The sequence below is a fragment of the Scyliorhinus canicula genome, chromosome 8, assembly GCF_902713615.1.
Source record: "Scyliorhinus canicula chromosome 8, sScyCan1.1, whole genome shotgun sequence".
In the NCBI taxonomy this organism is placed as follows: Eukaryota; Metazoa; Chordata; class Chondrichthyes; order Carcharhiniformes; family Scyliorhinidae; genus Scyliorhinus; species Scyliorhinus canicula.
Window position 1 is genome coordinate 1,400,075 of NC_052153.1, and position 22,163 is coordinate 1,422,237.

Here is a 22,163-nt window from a genome sequence, read left to right on the forward strand (position 1 = left end):
TCCTCACCTGCTTCACCAGTGACCCTCTCTCCATCATAAGGTCAGAGGTGGGGATGTTTGGACTTCCGGTGGTGGCAATGTGCTGAACAATTGAATAAAAGGTGGTTCTTCACCTAGAATCTTCAATTTTGGACCTTTTAACTTGGAAATTGGCCACTATGCCAAAGAAAAAACGAACTACCACCTGCCTTTGTGCTCTATGTAAGGAATGCCTGCATGTCCTAGAAAAGGAGGGAAGAGGTTGGAGAGACACCAAGCCGTGAAAGGGTGGTAGGGAGTGGGCACCAAGCTAACAAACATGCTGGTACATGGAAGTAAGGGGGGTGGGGGTAAGGGAGCTGCGCCCGGTTGGGAGGGAGCACCTGGCAGACAAGTGGGGTGGATAGAAAAACTATTCAGGGGAAAGGAGGTGAGGTGAGGGGGGCAATGGGGGGGGGGGGGGGGGGGTACGGAGGAGGAAAACCCACAGGAACACAGTGCAGGGGAGATAGGAAGGGCTGGGGAGTATTGATGAAGAGATGGGGTGAAGGGTTAGAAGGCTGGTTACAACAGGTCGCACATGGAGGCGACTGGGACAAAGGAGGTTACGATGGCCACCTTGGATGGCCCCAGACAAAGGATAACCCTGAGGAGATCAAGCGAGGGTAAGAAAAAGCTGGATAGGACAGACTTACCAAGTGTGTTACGGGACGGGATGTGGGGGGGGGGGGGGGGGGGGGGGGGCATACTGTTGGCCTTCATGGCGACGACTATGGTGGCAGACACAAGGAGACGGTATGTCAGCGATGTCCTGGAAGGGGCACCAGTGGTGCTTGTGAATGTGTACGCCCTTAACTGGGACGGCATAGCTTTTATCAAATAGACCATGGCAGAAATCCCCGACCAAGACTCCCACCGACGCATCATGGGGGAGACTTCAACTGTGTACAGGACCCATGGACAGTCAAATCCAGCCCCAAATCTGGAAAACAGTCAGCTATAGCGAGAGAGCTCAACGCCTTCATGGAGCCACATGGGGGTTGGATCTGTGGAGGTTCACACACCCGAGGGAGAAGGAGTTCTCCTTCTTCTCCCAAGACCACAAAGTATATTCTCGCATCGACTTCTTTGTAGTTGGGAAATTGGTACTTCCAGGGGTAATAGGAACGGATTACTCCACAACAGTAATCTCTGACCACGCACCACACTACGTGGATGTGAGGTCGGAGACGGGTCGAGCCAGCGCCCCCCCATGGAGGCACTGAAGGCGGTGTTAAGGGGGAAAACAATAGCATATAGGGCAGGCAGGGAAAGAAAGGAGAGGGCGGCTAGGCAAGGACTGATCGACTCCATATCGGAGGTGGACCGGCGTTAATCCATGGCCCCAACCGTGGAACTACTCGCGGGGAAGAAAGCATTACAAATAGAGTTTGACCAGCTCTCCACTGGGAAAGCAGGGCACCAACTCCGCCAGTCACAGTGCACCTTCTATGAGCATGGAGACAAGGCCAGGTGCCTGCTGGCTCACCAGCTGAGGAAGCAGGCAAGCTACAAGGGAAGTAGAGCAGGTGAACGATAAAAGCAGGTAAGTCACGGAGGCGGACAAGGTTAACGAGGCCTGCATGACTTAATACCAGGAGCTGTACACCTCCGAGCCCCAGAGGGGGACGTGAAGATGAGACAGTTTCCCGATGGACTTGACATGCCAGTTATAGGGGTGGAACATAAGCAGGGACTGGAAGCACCACGAGAACTGGGAGAAATTGTGGAGAGCATTAACTCATTCGGGCGGGGAAGGCATCAGGTCCAGGTTGATTCCCTGTGAACTTCTACAAAATGTTTGCGGCAGCACTGGCCCTGCACCTGTGGGAGATGTTCAACGACTCGCCATCAAGGGGGACCCTGCCACCCATTCTGGTGCAGGCCTGGTGCAAGACAAAGACCCAATGGAGTGTGGATCATACAGACCCATCTCACTCCTAAACACTGACACCAAAGTCCTGGCGAAGGCCCTGGCGAGGCGACTGGAGAGTTGCGTGCCAGAGGTAGCTGTGAGGATCAGACAAGCTTTATCAAGGGCAGATAACTAACGGTGAACATCAGGCGCCTGCTGAATGTGATCATGACCCCACCCTGGGTGTAGACACCAGAGGCAACTGTCTCCCTGGGCACAGAGAAGTTCTTCAACAGAGTCAGAGGGAAGTACCTTGAACATAGAACATAGAACAGTACAGCACAGAACAGGCCCTTCGGCCCTCGATGTTGTGCCGAGCAATAATCACCCTACTCAAACCCACGTATCCACCCTATACCCGTAACCCAACAACCCCCCCCTTAACCTTACTTTTTAGGACACTACGGGCAATTTAGCATGGCCAATCCACCTAACCCGCACATCTTTGGACTGTGGGAGGAAACCGGAGCACCCCGAGGAAACCCACGCACACACGGGGAGGACGTGCAGACTCCGCACAGACAGTGACCCAGCCGGGAATCGAACCTGGAACCCTGGAGCTGTGAAGCATTTATGCTAACCACCATGCTACCGTGCTGCCTCCTATGATACCGTGCTTCCCCCTATGCTACCGTGCTGCCCCTTGAGGTACTGAAGCAGTTTGGGTTTAACCCAGGGTTCACTTCATGGGTGAAGCTACTGTACGGCGCTCCCATGGTGAGCATGCAGATGAACACCACCAGTCCTGGATAATTCCGGCTGCACAGAGACGGGGGTAGGGATGCCCTTTGTCCCCACTGCGATTCACCCAGGCAATTGAGCCACTGGCCACCATTCTCAGATCAGCGAATGGGTGGAGAGGCATCCAGAGGGGAGACAGAGAGCACAGAGTCTCTAGGTGGATGACCTAATCTCCTATGCTTCAAACCCCGGAGCCAGCATGGGAAGAATAATGGAACTCCTAGCTGGCCCAAACCAAATTCCGATACTTGAGGATCCAAATAGTCCCCAACTGGACATAAATCCACAAATGGAACCTGTCGCCTCTGATTGAAGAGGTAAAGAGGGCCCTATAGAGGTGGGACTCACTCTCGCAGATGATCAAGATGAACAAACTACTCAAATTCCTTTTTCTATTAGGATCCCTCCGAAACGTCATCCCCAAGGCTTTCTTCACTAAGCTGGATAAAGCCATCGTTGTGTGTGTGCACGTTTAACACCTTAGGACCTGCAAGAGTCGACTGCAAAAAAGGTGAAACAGGGGAGGCATGGCCCTTCCATGTCTACAGTTCTACCTCTGGGCAGCCAGCACAGAGAGAGTACAGGGCTGGGTCTCAGAGCCAGGAGCGGAATGGGTAAAGACGAGGAGAGCTCCTGCACGGGAACATCCCTCTGAGCACTGGTCATGGCTCCACTCCCATTCGCCCCAACCAAATATTCAAGGTGCTCAGTGGTGGCGGCCACACTGCGAACGTGGAATCAGCTCAGGCACCACTTCGGACTGAGAGCAATGTCTGCCATGGCCCCCATCAGCAAGAACCATAAATACACCCCCTGGCGACACTAGATGTCACCTTCAAACGGTGGCGACAGAACGAGAGGATGCTGACGGTAGGGGACCTATACATAGACAGCAGGTTAGTAACATTGGAGGAACTGACGAACAAACTTCAGCTCCAGAACGGGAGCATGCAACTAAGGAGCTTCCTCTGTAAGGAGACAACAACATTGCCCCCGACTACCAGGACACTCCTTACTGGACAGGCTCCTGACCGCGAGCAAACTAGGGGACAGCAACTTCGCTGACGTGGACAAGCAGCTACGGAATTTGTACGGTCACCACTGGATGAGACACGGGAGAAATGGGAGGAAGAGCCAGGGGGAGGACTATGGAGCAAAGCACTACACAGGGCAAACTCCATCTCCTCACCTGCAGGGCTAGCCTAACGCAGCTGATTGTAATGCAGAAGGCGCACTTGACAAGGACATGCATGAGTGGGTTATTTCCAAAGGTGGAGGACAAATGTGAACGATGCCAAGGAGGCCCGGCCAACCACACCCACATGTTCTTGCCCCAAACTGACCGGGCACTGGACCGCGTTCTCTGAGGCCCTGTCCAGGGCTGTGGGAGTGAGGGTGGAGCCGTGCCCACTAATGGCGGTCTTCGGAGTTTTGGAACAGCCAGAATTATTCACAGGGAGAGGTGCAGACGCTCTAGCCTTTGTCTTCCTGATAGCTCACCTGAGACTCCTGCTCAGCTGAGATAAGCTGCACCATCCAAGGCAGTGGACTGGCTGTCCGACCTAACAGAATTCCTCAAACTGGAAAGAATAAAATTCTCCATTCGAGGAGCAGAGGAAGACTTCCACAACACATTGCAGCAATTCGCCAGCTTGTTCCAAGATCTTTTGTGGTAACCAGAAACCGAGGGAGGGGGGGGCGGGGTGATGAAAGAAACGGCAGTGAAGTACGCAGGTATGACCTCGCCAGCAGTACGCCCAGGTGGCACCTAAAATGCACCTGCTGTGTTCTAACACCAGGAGGCAATGCACACAGCACAAGAATAGTGCAGAGGGAGTGACCGAAGTCAGGGCTCGTACAATAATACCTACAGATTTGCAGTGTTGTTCCCCTCCGGGCTTATTATATAGGTATCTTGTACATTTCTATACTAATTTTGTAAAGATCCCTATGTTATTGTTTAATATTCCCTGCAATGTAACTGGAAAATGCAAACCAATAAAAACAATTTTTTATAAAGTGGGGATGTTTGATGCTGACTGCACAGTGTTCAGTGGCATTCGCAACTCTTCACTTTCTGAAGTAGCTCATGTCCACATGTAACCAAGGCCTGGCCCTGGACATTCACACTTTGGATGATAAGTGCCAGGGAACATTTCTGCCACACAAGTGCCAGGAAATGACCATCTCCAACAAGACAGAATCTAACTATCTCTTTCTTGACATTACACGTCATTACACCCACCTCTGTCAACATTCCAGGCACTCTGCGGCACCGAGGTCCCAGGTTCGAATCCTGGCCCTGGGTCACTGTCCATGTGGAGTTTGCACATTCTCCCCGTGTCTGTGTGGGTTTCACCCCCACAGCCCAAAGATGTGCAGGGTAGGTGGATTGGCCACACTAAATTGTCCCTTAATTGGAAAAAAATTAATTGGGTGCTCCAAATTTTAAAAAAAACATTCCAGGGATTACCAATGACCAGAAACCTCTGGAGCAGCCATACAAATACTGTCAGACATAGAGAGGCTGTTTTCCCTGGCTGGGAAATCGAGAACAAGGGGGCACAGTTCCAGGATAAAGGATCATGATGCAGATAAATGTCTTCCCTCAAAGGGTTGTGAATCTTTGGAATTTTCTACCTCAGAGGGTTATGGACGCTCCATCATTAAATACATTTAAGGCTCAGATACACAGCCCTTTCTCACTCAGATAATCAAGGGATATGGGGAGTAGGATGGAAAGTGGGGTTAAAAGCCAAGATCAACCGTGACCATATTGAATGGTGGAACAGGGTCAATGGGCTGTGTGGTCCACTCCTGTTCCTAGTTTTTATGTTCTTATGTCAGAAACTGTGTATTCTCCAGCGAGTGACTCAACTCCCCAAAACCTTTACGTGGTTTGCAAGGCACAAGTCAGGAGTGTGATGAAGTAGTTTCCTTTTGCCTGGATGAGTGCAGCTCCAACAATGCCCAAGAAGTTCAACACCATGCAAGATAAAGCAGAAGCTAAATGGGCACCATCTGAAATCCACCAGCTTAAACATTCACACCATTCAAATGCACTGCAGCAATTCGCCAGCGCTCTTTCAATTACATCTTCTGAACCTATGACCTGTACTGCCTAAGACAAGGGCAGCAGACTCATAGGAACAGCCCCATCTGCAAATTCCCCTCCAAATCACACACCATCCTGACTTGGGAATACACCACTATTTCTTTATCGTCCCTGGGTTAAAATCCTAAAGCCCACTCCTTTACAGCACATTGGGAGCACCTTCACCACACAATTTCTAACAGTTAAAGAAGGTAGGTTGCCACCCCGTCTGCCATGAACAATAAATGCTGGCCTTGCGAGTGACATATACATTGCATAAGCATAAAAAATTTTAAATTGCAAATACTCGATTAATGCAAGCCAGCGTAAGATTCCATCATCTCATGTGCTTACCACAAAAGACAAAAACTGTAAACACGACTTGGCGATGAAATGGTTTGATTTGAATTAGAGACTTTCAAACAGTTGAACATCTAGAACTATCTCCATTTCATTCTGCTCCCTCACCTTCTCGCTCACGTTGTAAGCATATGGTTAGTTCCTGAATGGTGGCTTTGTCCATAGCAGAATGCACCCTCAATTGGTCCAGCTCTTCTCCAAGGTTCATACTGCAAGATGACAAACCAGAGATCTGATTGTTAGCCTTCGGAAAAACCAGCTCCCCCGTATCTAAAAGCATGCCAACAAAGTTCTACTTGTGATTCAAAACAAAATCAAATGAACTACAACCAACACTGAAGAAAATAGCTAAATGGGCGGCAGGTGATTGCGGATAATACAAACATTTGAAATTGATGTGAGTTTCCTAAATATTACGAAGGACAATTATAGTTGGTCATCTTCATATTTAGAAAAGTTTCCTTAATGCAAACTTGATTCCCATTATTTTACTGAATTGTGAAGTAACATATTTGTTGAGCACAAACAAGGCAAGGGAATATTTAAATGGTAGGATTCTGAAGTGTAGGGGCACAGAGGGACCTTTCAGTGTACGTGCGGATTCCTAAAGGTGACACAACAGGGGGATAAGGTGATTGAGAAGGCACACAGGACACGTCCCTTTCTGACTGAGGAATATAGTGTAAGAGCAGATGGTATCCTCAAACTGTATTTTTTAAAATAGTTAGACAACAGCATGAGTACTGTATACAATTCTGATCATTGCATTACAGGAAGAACGTGATTTTTGCGAGAGGGTACAGAGGTAATCCAGAAGGAGGTTGTTTTCTGTGGAAAAGAGGAGACTGAGAAGTGGTTGACTTGAGGTACATAACATTATGGGGGTCGAGATAGGTTAAATATGTCAATAACTAGGGAGAACAAATTAAAGTAATGGGGAGTACTTTGTTCACCAAGATCTGGAACTCATTGCCTGAAAGATTGGTAGAGACAGAAACCTTCATCCCATTTTTAAAATGCTCATATTATTGCATTGAAGTGTTGTGACCTTTTTCATTCATTCACGGGATGTGGGTGTTGCTAACTGGGGCAGCTTTTATTGCTCATTCCTAATTGCCGTTTAGGAGGTGGTGGTGAGCTGCCTTCTTGAACCGCTTCATTCCATGAGGTGTACGTCCACCTGTCATGGATTTGCCTGGTAACAGTGGTAAAACAAATCTAACAAGACATACTAGGATATGATCTGCCCAGCCAACAACAGGTGGAAATATGTCTTGTGACAACAATAGCCAGTATTTAAAAGGCTGAATGACATACATCTTTCCAAGTAACAAGATAAGCAGATATCATGATAGAATTAGGTGTGAATCGCCTATGAGTAGGAACAGTTTACCTAGATGACAGGGAGATTAGTGAGGTATATATATGTTAATTTCTCAGATCAAGGAATGTGAGAAGAGCAGACAGCAAAATACACAGAATTCAGAATCAAAGGGTAACAATGGCATTATTGCCATCGTCAGAAGCGAGGAGACCAGTTTACATCTAGCAGCCTCGCGGACCAGTTTTACATCTAATAGGTTCCGGGTCTTGAGTCAAGGCAGTGCAGAAATCTTCAGAAAGGCAGTATAAATATCTTCACTGGACCAGGAAAAGATGTTTGCCGGACTTGATCATCAGCCTGTAGGGTGTGGACTTAACTTATAGATTTATTTACTTCAGATGTTGTTTCGGGAAAGGGGAAGTCTTAAGGAGTTAAGGGATCAGAGATATATTTTGGAACAACGGATATGTTCTACATAATGTGTTTACTAATTTGTTTACTTAATTGTCTTAGCGTAGTATAGTCCTGTTTGCATGTATTTGTCTTTTCTTTAATTTAGTAAATAGTCTTTAAGAATTGTTACACGTTGACTGGGCTGGAGTTTTGTGTGACTCCTCACACCACTCCAAAAACAAACCTATACACCCTCATGAACTGGTGTTCAGAGTTGGGATATCCCAGGGATAACATCAACATGGTTCATGACAACCCACAATGTTGTTCAGAAGAATATTCTATGATTATGACCCAGCGACAGTGAAGGAATGGCGATATAGGTCTAAGTCGGGGTGGTGAGGGACTTTGAGGAAACCTCCAGGTGGTGGTGTTCCCATGTATCTGCTGCTCTTGGGCATCTGAATGGTAGAGATCACAGGTTTGAAATGTGCTGTCAAAGTAGCCTCGGTGTGTTTCTGCAGTGCGCCTTGTAGATGGTACTCAAGGCTGCTTCTGTGCAACAGTGGTTGCGGGAGTGAACTCTATGGAATGGGATGGTGGGATTAAATTGGATAGCTTTTTCTGCCCAAACAGATATAATGGGCCAATTGGCCTGTCTGTTTCTAACTGTTCATCAGAATGGCATTAAAATACACAAAAATAAAAGCACCACTTTGAGATCACTCTGACGTGCTTATTAAGTTATAAACTCATTAGAAGCACCTTGGCATTAATTATGCAATATCCAATGGCAATTTTATCTTATGTAAAATTATTTAAATGTAATCTTTAATCGCTTTACCTAAAACAGCAAAATGTTTGAGGAGTATATTACTCTTTGTTTTCTTAATAATTTCAATAACCCATAGTTCTTTCATTACATCAAAATGTTGTTATTTGGAATTCATGCAAAACTTTTCTGCCTGTTTAATAACCCAAGCCAGATCTCATGGGTAGAATTCACTCCTCTGGGACTAAGTCCTGTGGTGGGGAGGGGATATTGCTGTTGTCAATGGGAAACTATGCCATATCTTCCATCCCCGGTGCAATTAATTATGGATTTTTGGGTTTTGCGGCGACAGAGGCATGATGTTGCGCATCCTGCCATCATTTAAGGGAGCTATACTTAAAAAAACACCTGACATCACTAGCCCAACGTTGAAGAAAGAAGACGGACCTTCTGCAGGAAAAAGATGCACCTCCAGGAACACTCTTGTGACTGAATGATGGACCTCCTCAAAGACAGTGAAGTAGGAAGATCCACCTGATACACACTCCCTCCACCCATTACTGTGACGTTCCAGGGTCGCTGGACTTTGAAAGCAGCCCAGGCCTTCTTCAGGCAATTCTCACCTTTTGCACGCCATATTGGTCCAGACGTGTTCTCAACTGACGTGTTTCCCCACTGGCATCGAGGAGAATGGGGTGGGGGCAAGATAGAATGAAGGTTAAGAAAAATGATTTTTTTTTAAATTTGGTTGTATCACTTTAATCTTCTCTGACGCGAGAGAAAATTCAGTCCATGGGCCACAGATGAGATAAATGGTCATCAGTATCCCATTAGCAGAATGCAATTCAGTTTCACATCACCATCCAGTGGGAATCCTGACCTAGGGGGAAGCACCAGAAGATCCTACTATAAATTCACACAAACATGAAACTGATTTCTGGACCTCCCGCTCAATCCTCCCTGCTCGCCTACAATTTATCCTGCCGGCAGAGGCATGGCAGAGCTGCACCCCGTGCATCAGTGTGTAGCGCTCTGCCACCCGAGTCAAAACATTGAGGGTTGAAGTCTCATTTCAGAGATTGGAGCACACAAATCTCTGCCTATAGATACTGCAGTGCAGTATGAAGAGAATGCTGCACTGTTCAGGTGAGATGTGACACTGAGGTTACACCTGCCCTCTTGTGTGAATGTAGAAGACTCCGTGACACCATTTTGAAGATCAACAGGGGAATTATCCCAGGTCACCAGCCAATATTCATTTCTTCCTCAACATCACTAAAACAAATTATCTGATCATTATCATGGGCAGAATTTTGTCTAAAATACGCAATGTGTCACGGCAGGCAGAAAAAGCAGCTCCTACTGCGGCTTTCACCGCCGTATCGTTCGGTTAATTGAAATAAAAACTGTAAGGGGTGGGTCCCAAGACGACACGCTGGTGGGGTGAGCTTAATCAGAGCAAGGAGGCAGTGCCCGGGCTTGACCCTCTCCCTGAGCGATGCACTCACCTGAATTCCTCGGGCTGGTTCTGCTCATGAGATGCACACCGTGGGAGACCTGTCAGAATTCATTGACGTGCCCTCGTGTCAATGTGACTGCATATATAAAGGGGGATTATCAAGCCTGATAATTAGATGGGATTGATGGGATCCATCAAGTTCACCGTTGGGAGTTCCATTACGTCACTGGTGGGGACGGGGACAATCGCGTCAAGCCTTTACGTCTGTGTGAAATGCCATTTGGGTCTCTCGTGGGATTTTTTGCTCCGATCACCGATCCCACCCAATGAAAATAGGAGCGGATCATTCTAAAATGTTGCTGCTTGTGGGAGTTTGCTGAGTGTAAATTGTTTGCTATATTTCCGACATTACAACAGTAACTACATTTCACAAGTATTTTATTGGGTCTAAAGCACTTTGGGACATCCTGTGGCTATGATAGGCGATATACAAATGAAAGCCTTTCTTTCCTTTCACTCATCACCTCTGTACACAATGATCTAAGTTGGTTCCCAACACTAAAATTCTCATCCTGGTGTTTAAATGCCTCCAGGACCTCACTCTTTCCTGTCTCAGTGACCTCCTCAAGCCGTACAATATATCTATGAAGAGAAGAAGGAGTGAGAGACCTGGACCAAGAAGAAATTATTTCGCGAGCAGCGTATGAAATGGATCATAGAATCCCAACAGTGCAGAAGGAGGCAAGTCAGCCCATCGAGTCTGCATCAACCCTCCAAAAGGGCATCCTACCTCGGTCCAATCCCCCCCACTATCCCCGTAACTCCACCTAACCTTTAGACACTAAGGGGCAATTTATCATGGCCAATCCAACTAACCTGCACATCTCTGGACTGTGGGAGGAAACCGGAGCACCCGGAGGAAACCCACGCAGACACGGGAAGAACATGCAGACTCCGCACAGACAGTGACCCAAGGCCAGACTGAAACTCGGGTCTCTGGCACTGTGAGGCAGCAGTGCTAACCTCTACGCCATTGTGCTCTGCTTCAGAGCTCAACAGTTGTTCAACCTCACAGCCCAAGTGAAATTACAGAGAGCTTTGAGTTCTTCGCCATACTGCAATGGGTTAGCATTGAACACCAAGTCAAAATAAATGAAATGGTTGAATATTCAAGCTTTTCATGGCACATGCTCATATTCTGATCATTTTTTAAATGAAGGTGACCAATGCAGACAAAGTTTTACATGCTTCGAGCATCTGCTTGCAAATTGACTCAAATACAGCAGATAAATCCTATATTAAAGGGAAAGGAACTCATACTTTCAATATGCAGTTGTTCGCAATGCACACACCATACTGTCCTATTAAAAACCTGGATCAACACATACGTCATTCAGTAATTCTGGAAATTCTTTCACAGAATATTTGAGGGGATGACCATTTATCTCATTGAGATATGAACAGTAATTATTGGAAGCTGTATCTTATGGATTAAATTTTCTCTCATGTTAGAGAAGATTAAAGTGATACAACCAAACGTTAAAAAAAAACATTTTTGTCAATCTTCCACCAACCTTGACAATCTTACCTGACTTGAGATTTTTCCTCGGTTAACCAATTGCATTTAGTAAATCCACAACACAAGATATGCGTTGGGCACCATTCCAAATATCATATGGTGTATATACTGCTTTCTGAGATTTATAATCTGGATCTGTTGTGATTTTGCACCAGAACCTGATTTCGTGCAATTTTGAGCTAAGGGAGAAAGAGTTTTTTAAAATGTTTTCCGACATGTTGATAATTCTCTCCAGTGTGTATTTATTCCATTCAGCATGATGTTGTGCACGCTATTGCCCAGTCCATTTCTGGGCTTGCCAAGAACCCAAACCACCCTGCACTGAAATAACATTGAGATATCTACAAAATCATGTGGTTGTTCCACCTTGGTCAGTTCAAGATCAAACATAGATGGAGAATCCTGTAAAATTTAAACTGGGCTTCAGAGCCAGCTTTGACAAAGAGTCATCGGGCTCGAAACGTTCGCTCTTTTTTCTCCCTCCAGATGCTGCCAGACCTGCTGAGATTTTCCAGCATTTCCCCTTTGGTTTCAGAGTCTTGTAAATGTATTAGAATTGGAGTATTACAGTAGTACACTGGAATAAATGGCATTGCATACTTATCAATCAGAGAACACTGATAATCTGTAACTTCTGGTAACATGTTCAGAATATTATACTGAAAGATAGTCCTGACCTTTACTAAAAAGCTGCAATATCCAACCATCTACTGTAGATCCTCTATAAACTCGTAATTTCAGTTAGTACAATACACTAGCACGTAAAACTGTCATCATGCAGTAAGTTCTAAATTTCACAAATGTCAGTTTGAAAGGAGTTTATGTTTCACTGGCTCAGACTCTTTCGAAAATTCTTACAGCGAACAAGGAAGACTCGATCTCAAGAGATGCAAACTTAGCCTGGCCTCCTCTGACCTGCCATAATACTATTATAACCATGGAGCAGAGAACAGATGAGCTGATAAGATCAGCAGACAGCATTTATTTCACAGATACTTCAGCAAAAGTGTTTGAAGGGCTGGTGGGAATTCACAGTTGCGACCATGTGAATGAAAACCTCAGCAAGCGGAGTGCTCCAGATGCAAGGTGATCTAATTTCACTGCTCCAAGTAACATGCTTCATTCTGAATTTTCCTCTACACTTGCAAAGTACCCCGCCACAAATTCATTCAAAGAACCGTGCTCAAAATCATTTCAGTTGCTTTTCCTAAATGCTTTGAACATTCGTCAGTTCTCTTGCATTAACATGTTTCCTCTCCGATACAAATGTCTAGACGGGAGTAAAGTGGGACCTTTTAGCAAGGGATTATTTATGGAGTGAGTGGCATGCTGAAAACAGTCTGGTCAGCCATGAAATAAAAAAGATGAACTTCTGTTTGCACATATTGGAAAAAACATTTCTATAATACTGGAACAAACCACAAGGCACTGTATGGATTATCGACCTCCTTTGTGAGTTGTTTTACAGTTTATAGCGTTATAGAACCCAGTGGGGATGACATTTTTGAGCCTTTCTAATTAATTCCTTGGTAACTTGACAATAAGCGGAAACTGCACCAGGATTCAAATGTACCGAGCAGGTTTTTCCTCCCCTTCGCAGCGTGTTCTACAGCGGGGGAGGGCAGCTCGCCGCTAACCGGCAGCGGTCCTGCCATTGTTACCGGGATTACCGGTTCCACGGCGGGGTTGCGCTGTTGGTGTGACAATAATTCCCACCAGCGTATTCTAGCTTTGCAGGGGGGGGGTCGCTACAGGGCGAGTGGGAGTTTGGACGATAACTTCATCTCCCTCACAGAGTGGGCAGGGATCAGCAGTCAGAGTGGAAATGAGATCTGATTGGCGGGGCTTCAGGCTTCAACGTCTGGAAATCCTCCCCACTGCCCGATCCCTGAACACACATCCTTCTCTTCCTGTCTCCCTTCATGGGCTACCTGAGCTCATTGTGTCTATGAGGTTCAGCTAAAGTTCCCTCAAAACTGCTGATCACTGAACAAACCATCCTAGTCCCATACTAACCGACAACATGAACGGTTCTCTCTCCTCAGGTACTGTCTCTCTCTCTCTTGAAATCTATCATCACCTCTCCTCAAAAACAAAACAGCTCTTCACTTCAAAGCCCTTGCAAGCGACCATCCAATCTCCAACCTCACTCTCATCTTCAAAGTCCTTGAATATGCTTTTGCCTCCCAAATATATGCCCATCTTTGCTCGAACTCAGTGCTTGCATTTTTCCCATCAGGGTTCTGTGCCTGTCAAAAGTAACAAAACAGCAGGGCAGCACGGTGGCACAGTGAGTAGCAATTCTGCCTCACGGCGCCGTGGTCCCAGGTTCAATCCCGGCCCTGGGTCACTGTCCATGTGGAGTTTGCACATTCTCCCCGTGTCTGCGTGGGTTTCGCCCCCACAACCCAAAGATGTGCAGTGTAGGTGGATTGGCCACGCTAAATTGCCCCTTAATTGGAAAAAATGAATAGGGTACTCAAAAAAATTTTTTAAAGTAACAAAACAGCAAAATGACAGATGACATCCTATGTGCCTGCAGTGGGGGTAAGCTTTCCCCCTTTGTCCTTCTCAACCTGTCTTCATCCTTTGACTACACCATTCTCCTCCAATACCTCTCCACTGTCTTCCACCGGGGTGGACTGCCCTGACCTGGTTCCTTTCTAATCTAATCATAGCCAGAGAATCTTACAATGGCTTCTCTTCCTGCTCCCGCAATCTTGTCCCCCACTGATCTATCCTTGGCTCACTCCATCAACTATATAATGCCCCTCGGCACATCACACATACACTGATGACATGCAGCTACATCTACACTGACGACACGCAGCTATATCTCACCGCTACCTCACTTAACTCCACCATTGTTGCTGAATTATCGGATCGGACTGCTTATCCAACATCAAGCACTGGATGAGCAGAAATATCCTCCAAATGAATACAGGGAATATTGAAGTCATCCTCAAACTGTATTCCCTTACCACCAGCTCCATCTCGCTCCTTGGCAACAATATGAGAGTAAATCAGTTTGTTTGCAAGCTTGATGTCACTTCGACCCCAAGAAGAGCTTGCAATCACATATGATAATAATCTTTATTGTCACAAGTAGGCTTACATTAACACTGCAATGAAGTTACTGTGAAAATCCCCTGGTCGCCACATTCCGGTGCCTGTTCGGGTACACGGAGGGAGAATTCAGAATGCCCAATTCACCTAACAGCACATCTTTTGGGACTTGTGGGAGAAAACTGGAGCACCCGGAGGAAATCCACGCTTACACAGGGAAACATGGAGACTCCACATGGACAGTGACCTAAGCCGGGGATCGAACCCGGGACCCTGGAGCTGTGAAGTAACAGTGCTAACCACTGTGCTATCGTGCCGCCCATATGCGTGCGGTCACCAAGACTGCCTTTTTCAAAATCCATATCATTGCCCTATCACCCCTGTCTCAGTTTATCTGCGAACATCCTCATTTATGAATTTACTACTTTCAGATTCAACTATTCCAATGCATAAGACCATAACACATAGGAGCAGAATTAGGCCACTCAACCCATCGAATCTGCTCCGCCATTCAATTATGGCTGATATTTTTCTCATCCCCATTCTCCTGCCATCTCCCCATAACCCCTGATCCCCTTATTGGTCAAAAACCTATCTATCTCTGTCTTAAAGACATTCAGTGAATTGGCCTCCAAAGCCTTCTGTGGCAAAGAGTTCCGCAGATTCACCACCCTCTGGCTGAAGAAATTCCTCCTCATCTCTGTTTTAAAGGATCGTCCCTTTCGTCTGAGATTCTGCTTCGAGTTTTTCCTACAAGTGGAAACATTCCACGTCCACTCTATCCAGGCCTCGCAGGATCCTGGAAGTTTCAATAAGATCCCCCCTCATCCTTCTAAACTCCAACGAGTACAGACCCAGAGTCCTCAACCGTTCCTCATACGCCATGCTGTTCATTCCAGGGATCATTCTTGTGAATCTCCTCTCGACCCTTTCCAAGGCCAGCATATCCTTCCTTAGATACGGGGCCCAAAACTGCTCACAATACTCCAAATGGGATCTGACCAGAGCCTTATACAGCCTCAGAAGTACATCCCTGGCCTTGTATTCTAGCCCTCTCGACATGAATGCTAACATTGCATTTGCCTTCCTAACTGCTGACTGAACCTGCACATTAACCTTAAGAGGATCGTGAACAAGGACTCCCAAGTCCCTTTGTGCTTCTGATTTCCTAAGCATCTTCCCATTTAGAAAATAGTCTATGCTTCCATTTCTCACACTCTTACCCATTGTTTTCCATCTGTTCCTTCTTTGCCCACTCTCCTAGCCTGTCCAAGTCCTTCTGAAGCCCGCCTGCTTCCTCAATACTACCTGCTCCTCTACAGATCTTTGTACCATTTGCTAATTAGCATTCCTGGCTAATTTCCAATAGTCTGCTTTCTACTATCAAGATACCATCATAACCCCTGCTGTCCATCTCTCAACTCATCGGCTACTGTTCCCCTATTGCCTACATGCTCACTTGACCTGCATAATTCCTAGTCAAGCAACATCACAATTCTAAAATTCACATTTTGACTCTGTTATCTCCTGCCGCCCTACAAGCTTCAACATACGACTCTGTGTTCCTCTAATTCTGGCCTATTGTTTATCCCCCATTGTAATCGCTGCACCTCTGGTGGCCACATCTGCAGTTGGCTGAGTCTCAAGCTATGGAGTATCATCCCAACCCCCGCACACCTTTCCACCTTTCCGTCCCTCTGTCTTATTTTCCTCCTTTAAGACACCGTTTAACTCCCACCCTTTGACCAATCTTCAGTCATTTAACTAATATTGCTGTCTGTGGCTTGGTGTCATATTAGGTTTTATAACACTCTAGTGAAGCACCTTAGGACATTGTTATACATTGGCCGAGATTTTCCCGTAAATCAGCAAAGGCTGATGTTGGACGGGTAAAACGCCTCTGTAGCCAGGGACAGCAATGGCGGCTCTCTCTGCTGTATAGTCTGGCACTTTGAAAGCAAAACTTCAAGAGACAGGTTCACGATATATTCCTGGCAGAACAGTCTCTGATTTGCGGGCTAGCGCCCTCTGCCACCCCCACCACCTGCACACCCCCCCCCCCCACCCCACACCCACACCCACCCCCCCAACATAGTCAGCCAAGGATCAGGTGCCATTTTTCAAGGCTGCCTGAGCACAGAGGGAGCAAAGAAGTTTACCCACCTCTCCCAAACCCTGCCCCAGCACTGCCAAGGTACTGCCCTCTGGCACTGCCCTAGCCCTCTCCCCTTCGAGTGCTGCACTCACCTGAGCTCCTCTGGGCGGTCTGCTCGCCAGGTACGCCCCTCGGGAGACCAGTCGCGATTTACACATTCTGCCATCATGGCACCATGGATTTTTTTGACACAGAGAGGGATGATTAAGACACAGGAGCCTGATAATTATATGTTAATACATTCAAATCATGTTCCTGATTGTTGAATGTCAGACAATCGCGCCACACATTAAGAACAACATAAAACACGACGACTTTGCAGTTTTCCCAGTATTTTTCACTTTCAGTGCAGAACCCATCCGACGTGATCGGAGCGGTAAGTCCCAGCCATTAACGGCACTATATAAACATACGCTATTGTAGAACCATCACGCAAAAATTCATTCTGCCAAAGTGATATAGAAAACAGACACCTGAATTTAGGAACTGAGGTAACCCATTCAGCTCTAACCCTTTAGCTCTGCTCCACCATTCAGTTAGATCATAGCTGAACTTCAGTTTTACCACCACTTAATCCACATCCCCTGACTCCCTGACACAATAAAAATCTGTCGATCTCAGGCCTGAAAATTTTAATCATCCACAACTGGTTCCAAATTTCCTCTATCCTGTGTGTGATAAGCTTCCTGATTTTACTCCTAAATGACCGAGTTCTAATTTCAAGATTATGCCCTTGTGTTGCCTGCAGGAAACAGATTCTCTGCACCTACTCTTTTGAATCCTTTTTTAATTCATTTTTCATGCCACAACCTTCTAAAATCAAGGATTGGGCAACCTGTCCGCATTAGCTTAATCCTTTTAGCCCTGGAATTATTCTGTTGAATTTCTGTTGAACACCTTCCAAGGTGAATATCCCTCTCTGAGGTACAGTGCCCAAAAAGGAAAGCTGTATCCAGATGGGGTCTGACAAAAACTCTGCACAACTGAAACCAAGCTGGTTCCAACACAAAAGCTCAATACTGAGGATGCTGTAAATCTGACATAAAAACAAAAAGTACTGGAAATGCTCAGCAGATCAGAAACATCTGTGACGGAGCAATTAACATCAGAAAAGCTCAAGAAGTCAGAATTAGAGGAGTGCAGATATCTCAGAGGTTTGTGGGCTGGAGAATAGAACAGGGAGAGAGCGAGCGAGAGAGAGTGTGCGAGAGAGAGGGCTGAGGCATTCAAGGTTTTTAAACAACGGTGAGAGTTTTATAATTGATGGGTTGCTTCGCCAGGAACCAATGTAGCTTTGAGGTGGAACGAGATGGTGAAAAGAGAGGTCATCATGGTTGTGTGTGCAGCAGTGCATGGCATTCAGTGTGCATCTCAGCATAGTGAGAACAGCGCTTCGAGAAATATTGAAAAGTAAAGGAGATATCCACAATCATGGATGGGTCCAAAACACAAAAAGTGGTTTGGTACCTGATCAAACCAGGGAAGAGAATCAGAAAACTTCAAAGGTAAACGAGGTAGAAGAAACAAACTGAAATTCAGTTGCACGGGAGAGAGTAGAACATCTTCAAGGTGGAAGAGAAGATGAAAATCAATTAAACACTGCTTCAAAAACCAAATAGTTAAAATCTGAAATAAAAACAGCAATGCTGGAAATAGTCAACAGGTCTGGCAGCATTTGTGGAGAGACGGAGAGAGAGAGAGAGAGACAGTAACCGGGGTTGGTTTCCGGCTTTCGTCATCAGAGAGAACGGAGATGCAGATGGAAATCAGGGAGAAAATCTGGAAACATGAGATTGAGTTTCCCGATTTTCCCCAAACCTGAAGCATTAACTCTGTTTCCTCCCCCACACACGCTGCCAGACCTGCTGCATTTTTAAGGCATTTTCTGTTTTCATTTCAGATTTCCAGCATCCGCAGTATTTCAATTTTGTATCTTTCCAAATTATTTTCAGTAGAACGTGGCTTCTTCCAACAATGTAACTAACCTCTGACTCACTGTGAACGATGCTACGGGCTGTGTACCACTTTGTTTTTTGCAATTATACTAAGTAAGTAAATAATTATGGAAATTTCCACATTATCTATCTTTATAATACAAAATTGCTCAACATACCCAAGGTATCTCCATAAATTACACATTCCATTCAGGTAGCCCCTTACACCCTCTCTGCTTTTTTATCTTCTCGAGGGCGAAGGACACTCATTAGTCCCAATATCCACAAGCAAGCTAGATAAAAAGAAATTAACTAAGATGTCCCTTTAACTGAATTAAATTTCATTAAACTCAAAGTCTAACACCATTAGTTGCAGCAAAACCAAAAAAAAAGATTGTTTGGTTGAAGATCCCAAGTTACTTGTGGCTATCTTCTTCATTCCACCTGTTATTGAGGAGCTGTGCTTCTCCTGCTGCCTTCCTCCTGCTGCTAAACTGATTTTGGATCTCAATAAATAACAGAATTCATCAGAATTGTTACATAATCCTACGTGCGTTAAAAACAGAAAACGCTGGAAATATTATCGATCTCAAGGAGCATCCCTACATCGGGGGGGGGGGAATCGGAGGTCGTGGTTGGGGGTGTCGGAGACAGGAGATTGGGATTATTGGTGGGTGTTGGCGGGAAAGTGTCAGAGGAAGTTTGCACTTGCGGGAAATTGCCGTAAAAACCTTTACTTGTGAAGGTCCCAGAGGAATTCCCCAGCACATCTTTCGGGGACACCCCTAATCCAATGCTGGGGAGGTTGGAAGTTATGCCCATTAACTCAAAAACGCAAGATAATGAAGCATTTCTCAACCAAATTGCTCCTTTCCCTTCCATTTCTGTTTGAAATAGATCTCTCTTTTTTCATTGACAGCTTCTCGGGATTGAGGATGACTTGATTCCACTCCAATTCAATGGGAATCAAATTTGATAGTTGATTAGTTCAATGCACAATCTGTGGGCTCTGACACATACTGGGCAGGTGATGCTTGAAGTATTGGATAGAGGTTTATGCATTACCTCCAATACCTCAACTTCACCTCCACATGTTCCCAATGAAATGAAGTGGGGATGGGATAGAGGGATACGGACCCCGGAAATGTAGAAATTTTCGTTTAGACGGGCAGCATGGTCGGCACAAGTTTGGAGGGCCAAAGGGCCTGTTCCTGTGCTGTACTTTTCTTTGTTCTTTGAAATCTCTCGATGTGTTTGGTGCCTTCCCAAATGAATCTTCACCATTTTAGTCAGTCACAAATCAGGTACTCCATGTGTTATCCCTTCACGGGTGTTTGAGGACATCTCGAAAACATTTCCACTCTCTCTTTCTGTGACCAAGTTCCAAACAGTTGCAAACAGGTATCAGGCATTAAAAAACATGTGCTGTCCAGCCATGGAACTGAAGGCAATTGTTTGACAGGGATAGGGAATTGATTAGGGGTGGAGAGTGGGGATGATGGGACTAATGGTGTCCTGCAAGGGTCTGTACTTGGCCTCTGTTTTTCATTCAATTTAAAAATGACTTAGAAGAAAAGAGCTCTACCACCAAGTTTGTTGACAACATCCAGTTAGGAGACACAGTGAAATGTGCAGAAGGGATCAGAGATTAATATAGGAGATTAACACCTTTGGCAGGTATAGTTTGCTATGTGGATCGTTTCTCTCTACCTGAGGGGTCAAACAAGGCATTTCAATTGGCAGTGTCAGGAGGGTAATGAAATACTCTCCTCTTGCCTACAGCGAGATGCGATGCCCTCTCAGCTGGATGTAAAAAATCCCATGGCAATATTTTGAAGAAGAGTAGGAAAGTTCTGGCCAATAGTCACCGCTCGATCGAAAGACTATAAACTGGTTATCTGGTTATCCCATTTTACTTAACCCGTTTTGATGCTAGTGGGAGTTCGATCTGTGCAAGTCGGCTGCCACACTTCCTCTGTTACAACAGTGACTATACTTAAGGAGCACTTCACCGACTATAAAATGCTTTGGATTGTCCTGAGCCTGTGAAAGGTGCCTCAGACAAGCAAGTCATTCTTTGTTGCCTTCTAGCTGAGCAAGAAACCCTGAAGTTTAATCAGGGCAAAGAATGTTTCAGCTTGGGAGTTGAGCAAACAGCAGCTTCTGCAGTTCTGGTGCTGTGGTAATAATCCAGAGACCTGGTCTAATAATCCGGGGAATGAGTTCAAAACTATGACAGCCGATTAATTTAAATTCAATGAATGAAATAAATCTTGAATAAAAAGCTAGTCTCAGTAACTGCGACCATGAAAATGACAGATTATCTTAAAATCCTGTCTGGTTCACTTATGTCCTGAGAAAGGAAATATGCTGTCCTCAACTCTAACCCTACAGCAACTCAACTCGTTCTCAACTGCACTCTGAAGTGGCCAATAAGCCACTGATTGTTTTTCTGAGGCCACGAAGGAATCCACACCGAGTAGTTCAAAGAACCTTAGTTCATTTACAATAACTATTATATACGTCACATGCTAGATCCCAACTGGGTCTGCCTCGTCAGTGCCCATTAGGTCAGCTTTAAATACGATATATCTGTGTATCTCACAGAGGAGCTCGTATTCCGCAAGGTTCGCGAGGAAGTTAATTGTTCCCCCCCATGCCCCCCCCATCCCCACCCACCCCAGTCTGAAGAATCCTCTGACATCTGTGGGGATGGGGGGCATCGAACTCTCTCAGCGTCAGGCAGAGCATTGCGCACTCAAGGCGCCGGATCGGGCGGCATTAATCTTGAAGCCGCACACCGCCTCCGACTGGAATGTCAAGGTGGATGCTCCACCAGTGGCTGTTGTACTGTTGCACCCCATCGGAGACTTCCGATGCTTGAATATCCATTTCCAAATCTGTGTCCACGACCTCTCTCAAATCGGCATCTTGGCCCTTTGGAGGGTTCCACGATGGCCTGCTGTGGCACCAGATTCAGCTGGATGAAAGCCTTACGCTCATGAAGAATTCTACGAGGAATTGGCCGACAGGACCGAATATGATCAATGTGATTCCGCATGATCCAACCTTTGACTTGGACTTACTAGGAAACGAGCCCTGTCTGGTAGAGGATAGTCCCAGAGATCCACTGGGCACCGTCCATGTCACTTCGTACAAAGCATGTGGGCAGTCAAAGTCGAAGAATAGGGCAACACCCTTGCAGCTCATGGCTGTGGCACGCCTTTGCACCTATGTTGTGGAAACTCACACTAAGGCAGTTTCGAAATCTGCAGCTCAATAACATGTCAGCCGGGACTACCCCAGTCATTGTGTGCGGGGCAGTCCTATAACAAAATAAGAAACGGGCCGTA

At 46.0% G+C, this 22,163-nt stretch overlaps 1 protein-coding gene across 1 annotated transcript in view; it reads right to left on the bottom strand.

The window, feature by feature from the left end:
* Positions 1–22,163, bottom strand: part of cntln (centlein, centrosomal protein) — a 578,849-nt gene that overhangs the window by 306,003 nt on the left and 250,683 nt on the right. The window contains 1 exon segment of the mRNA XM_038803995.1: positions 6,237–6,337. Within this exon segment, the coding sequence (XP_038659923.1) occupies positions 6,237–6,337 (101 nt within the window).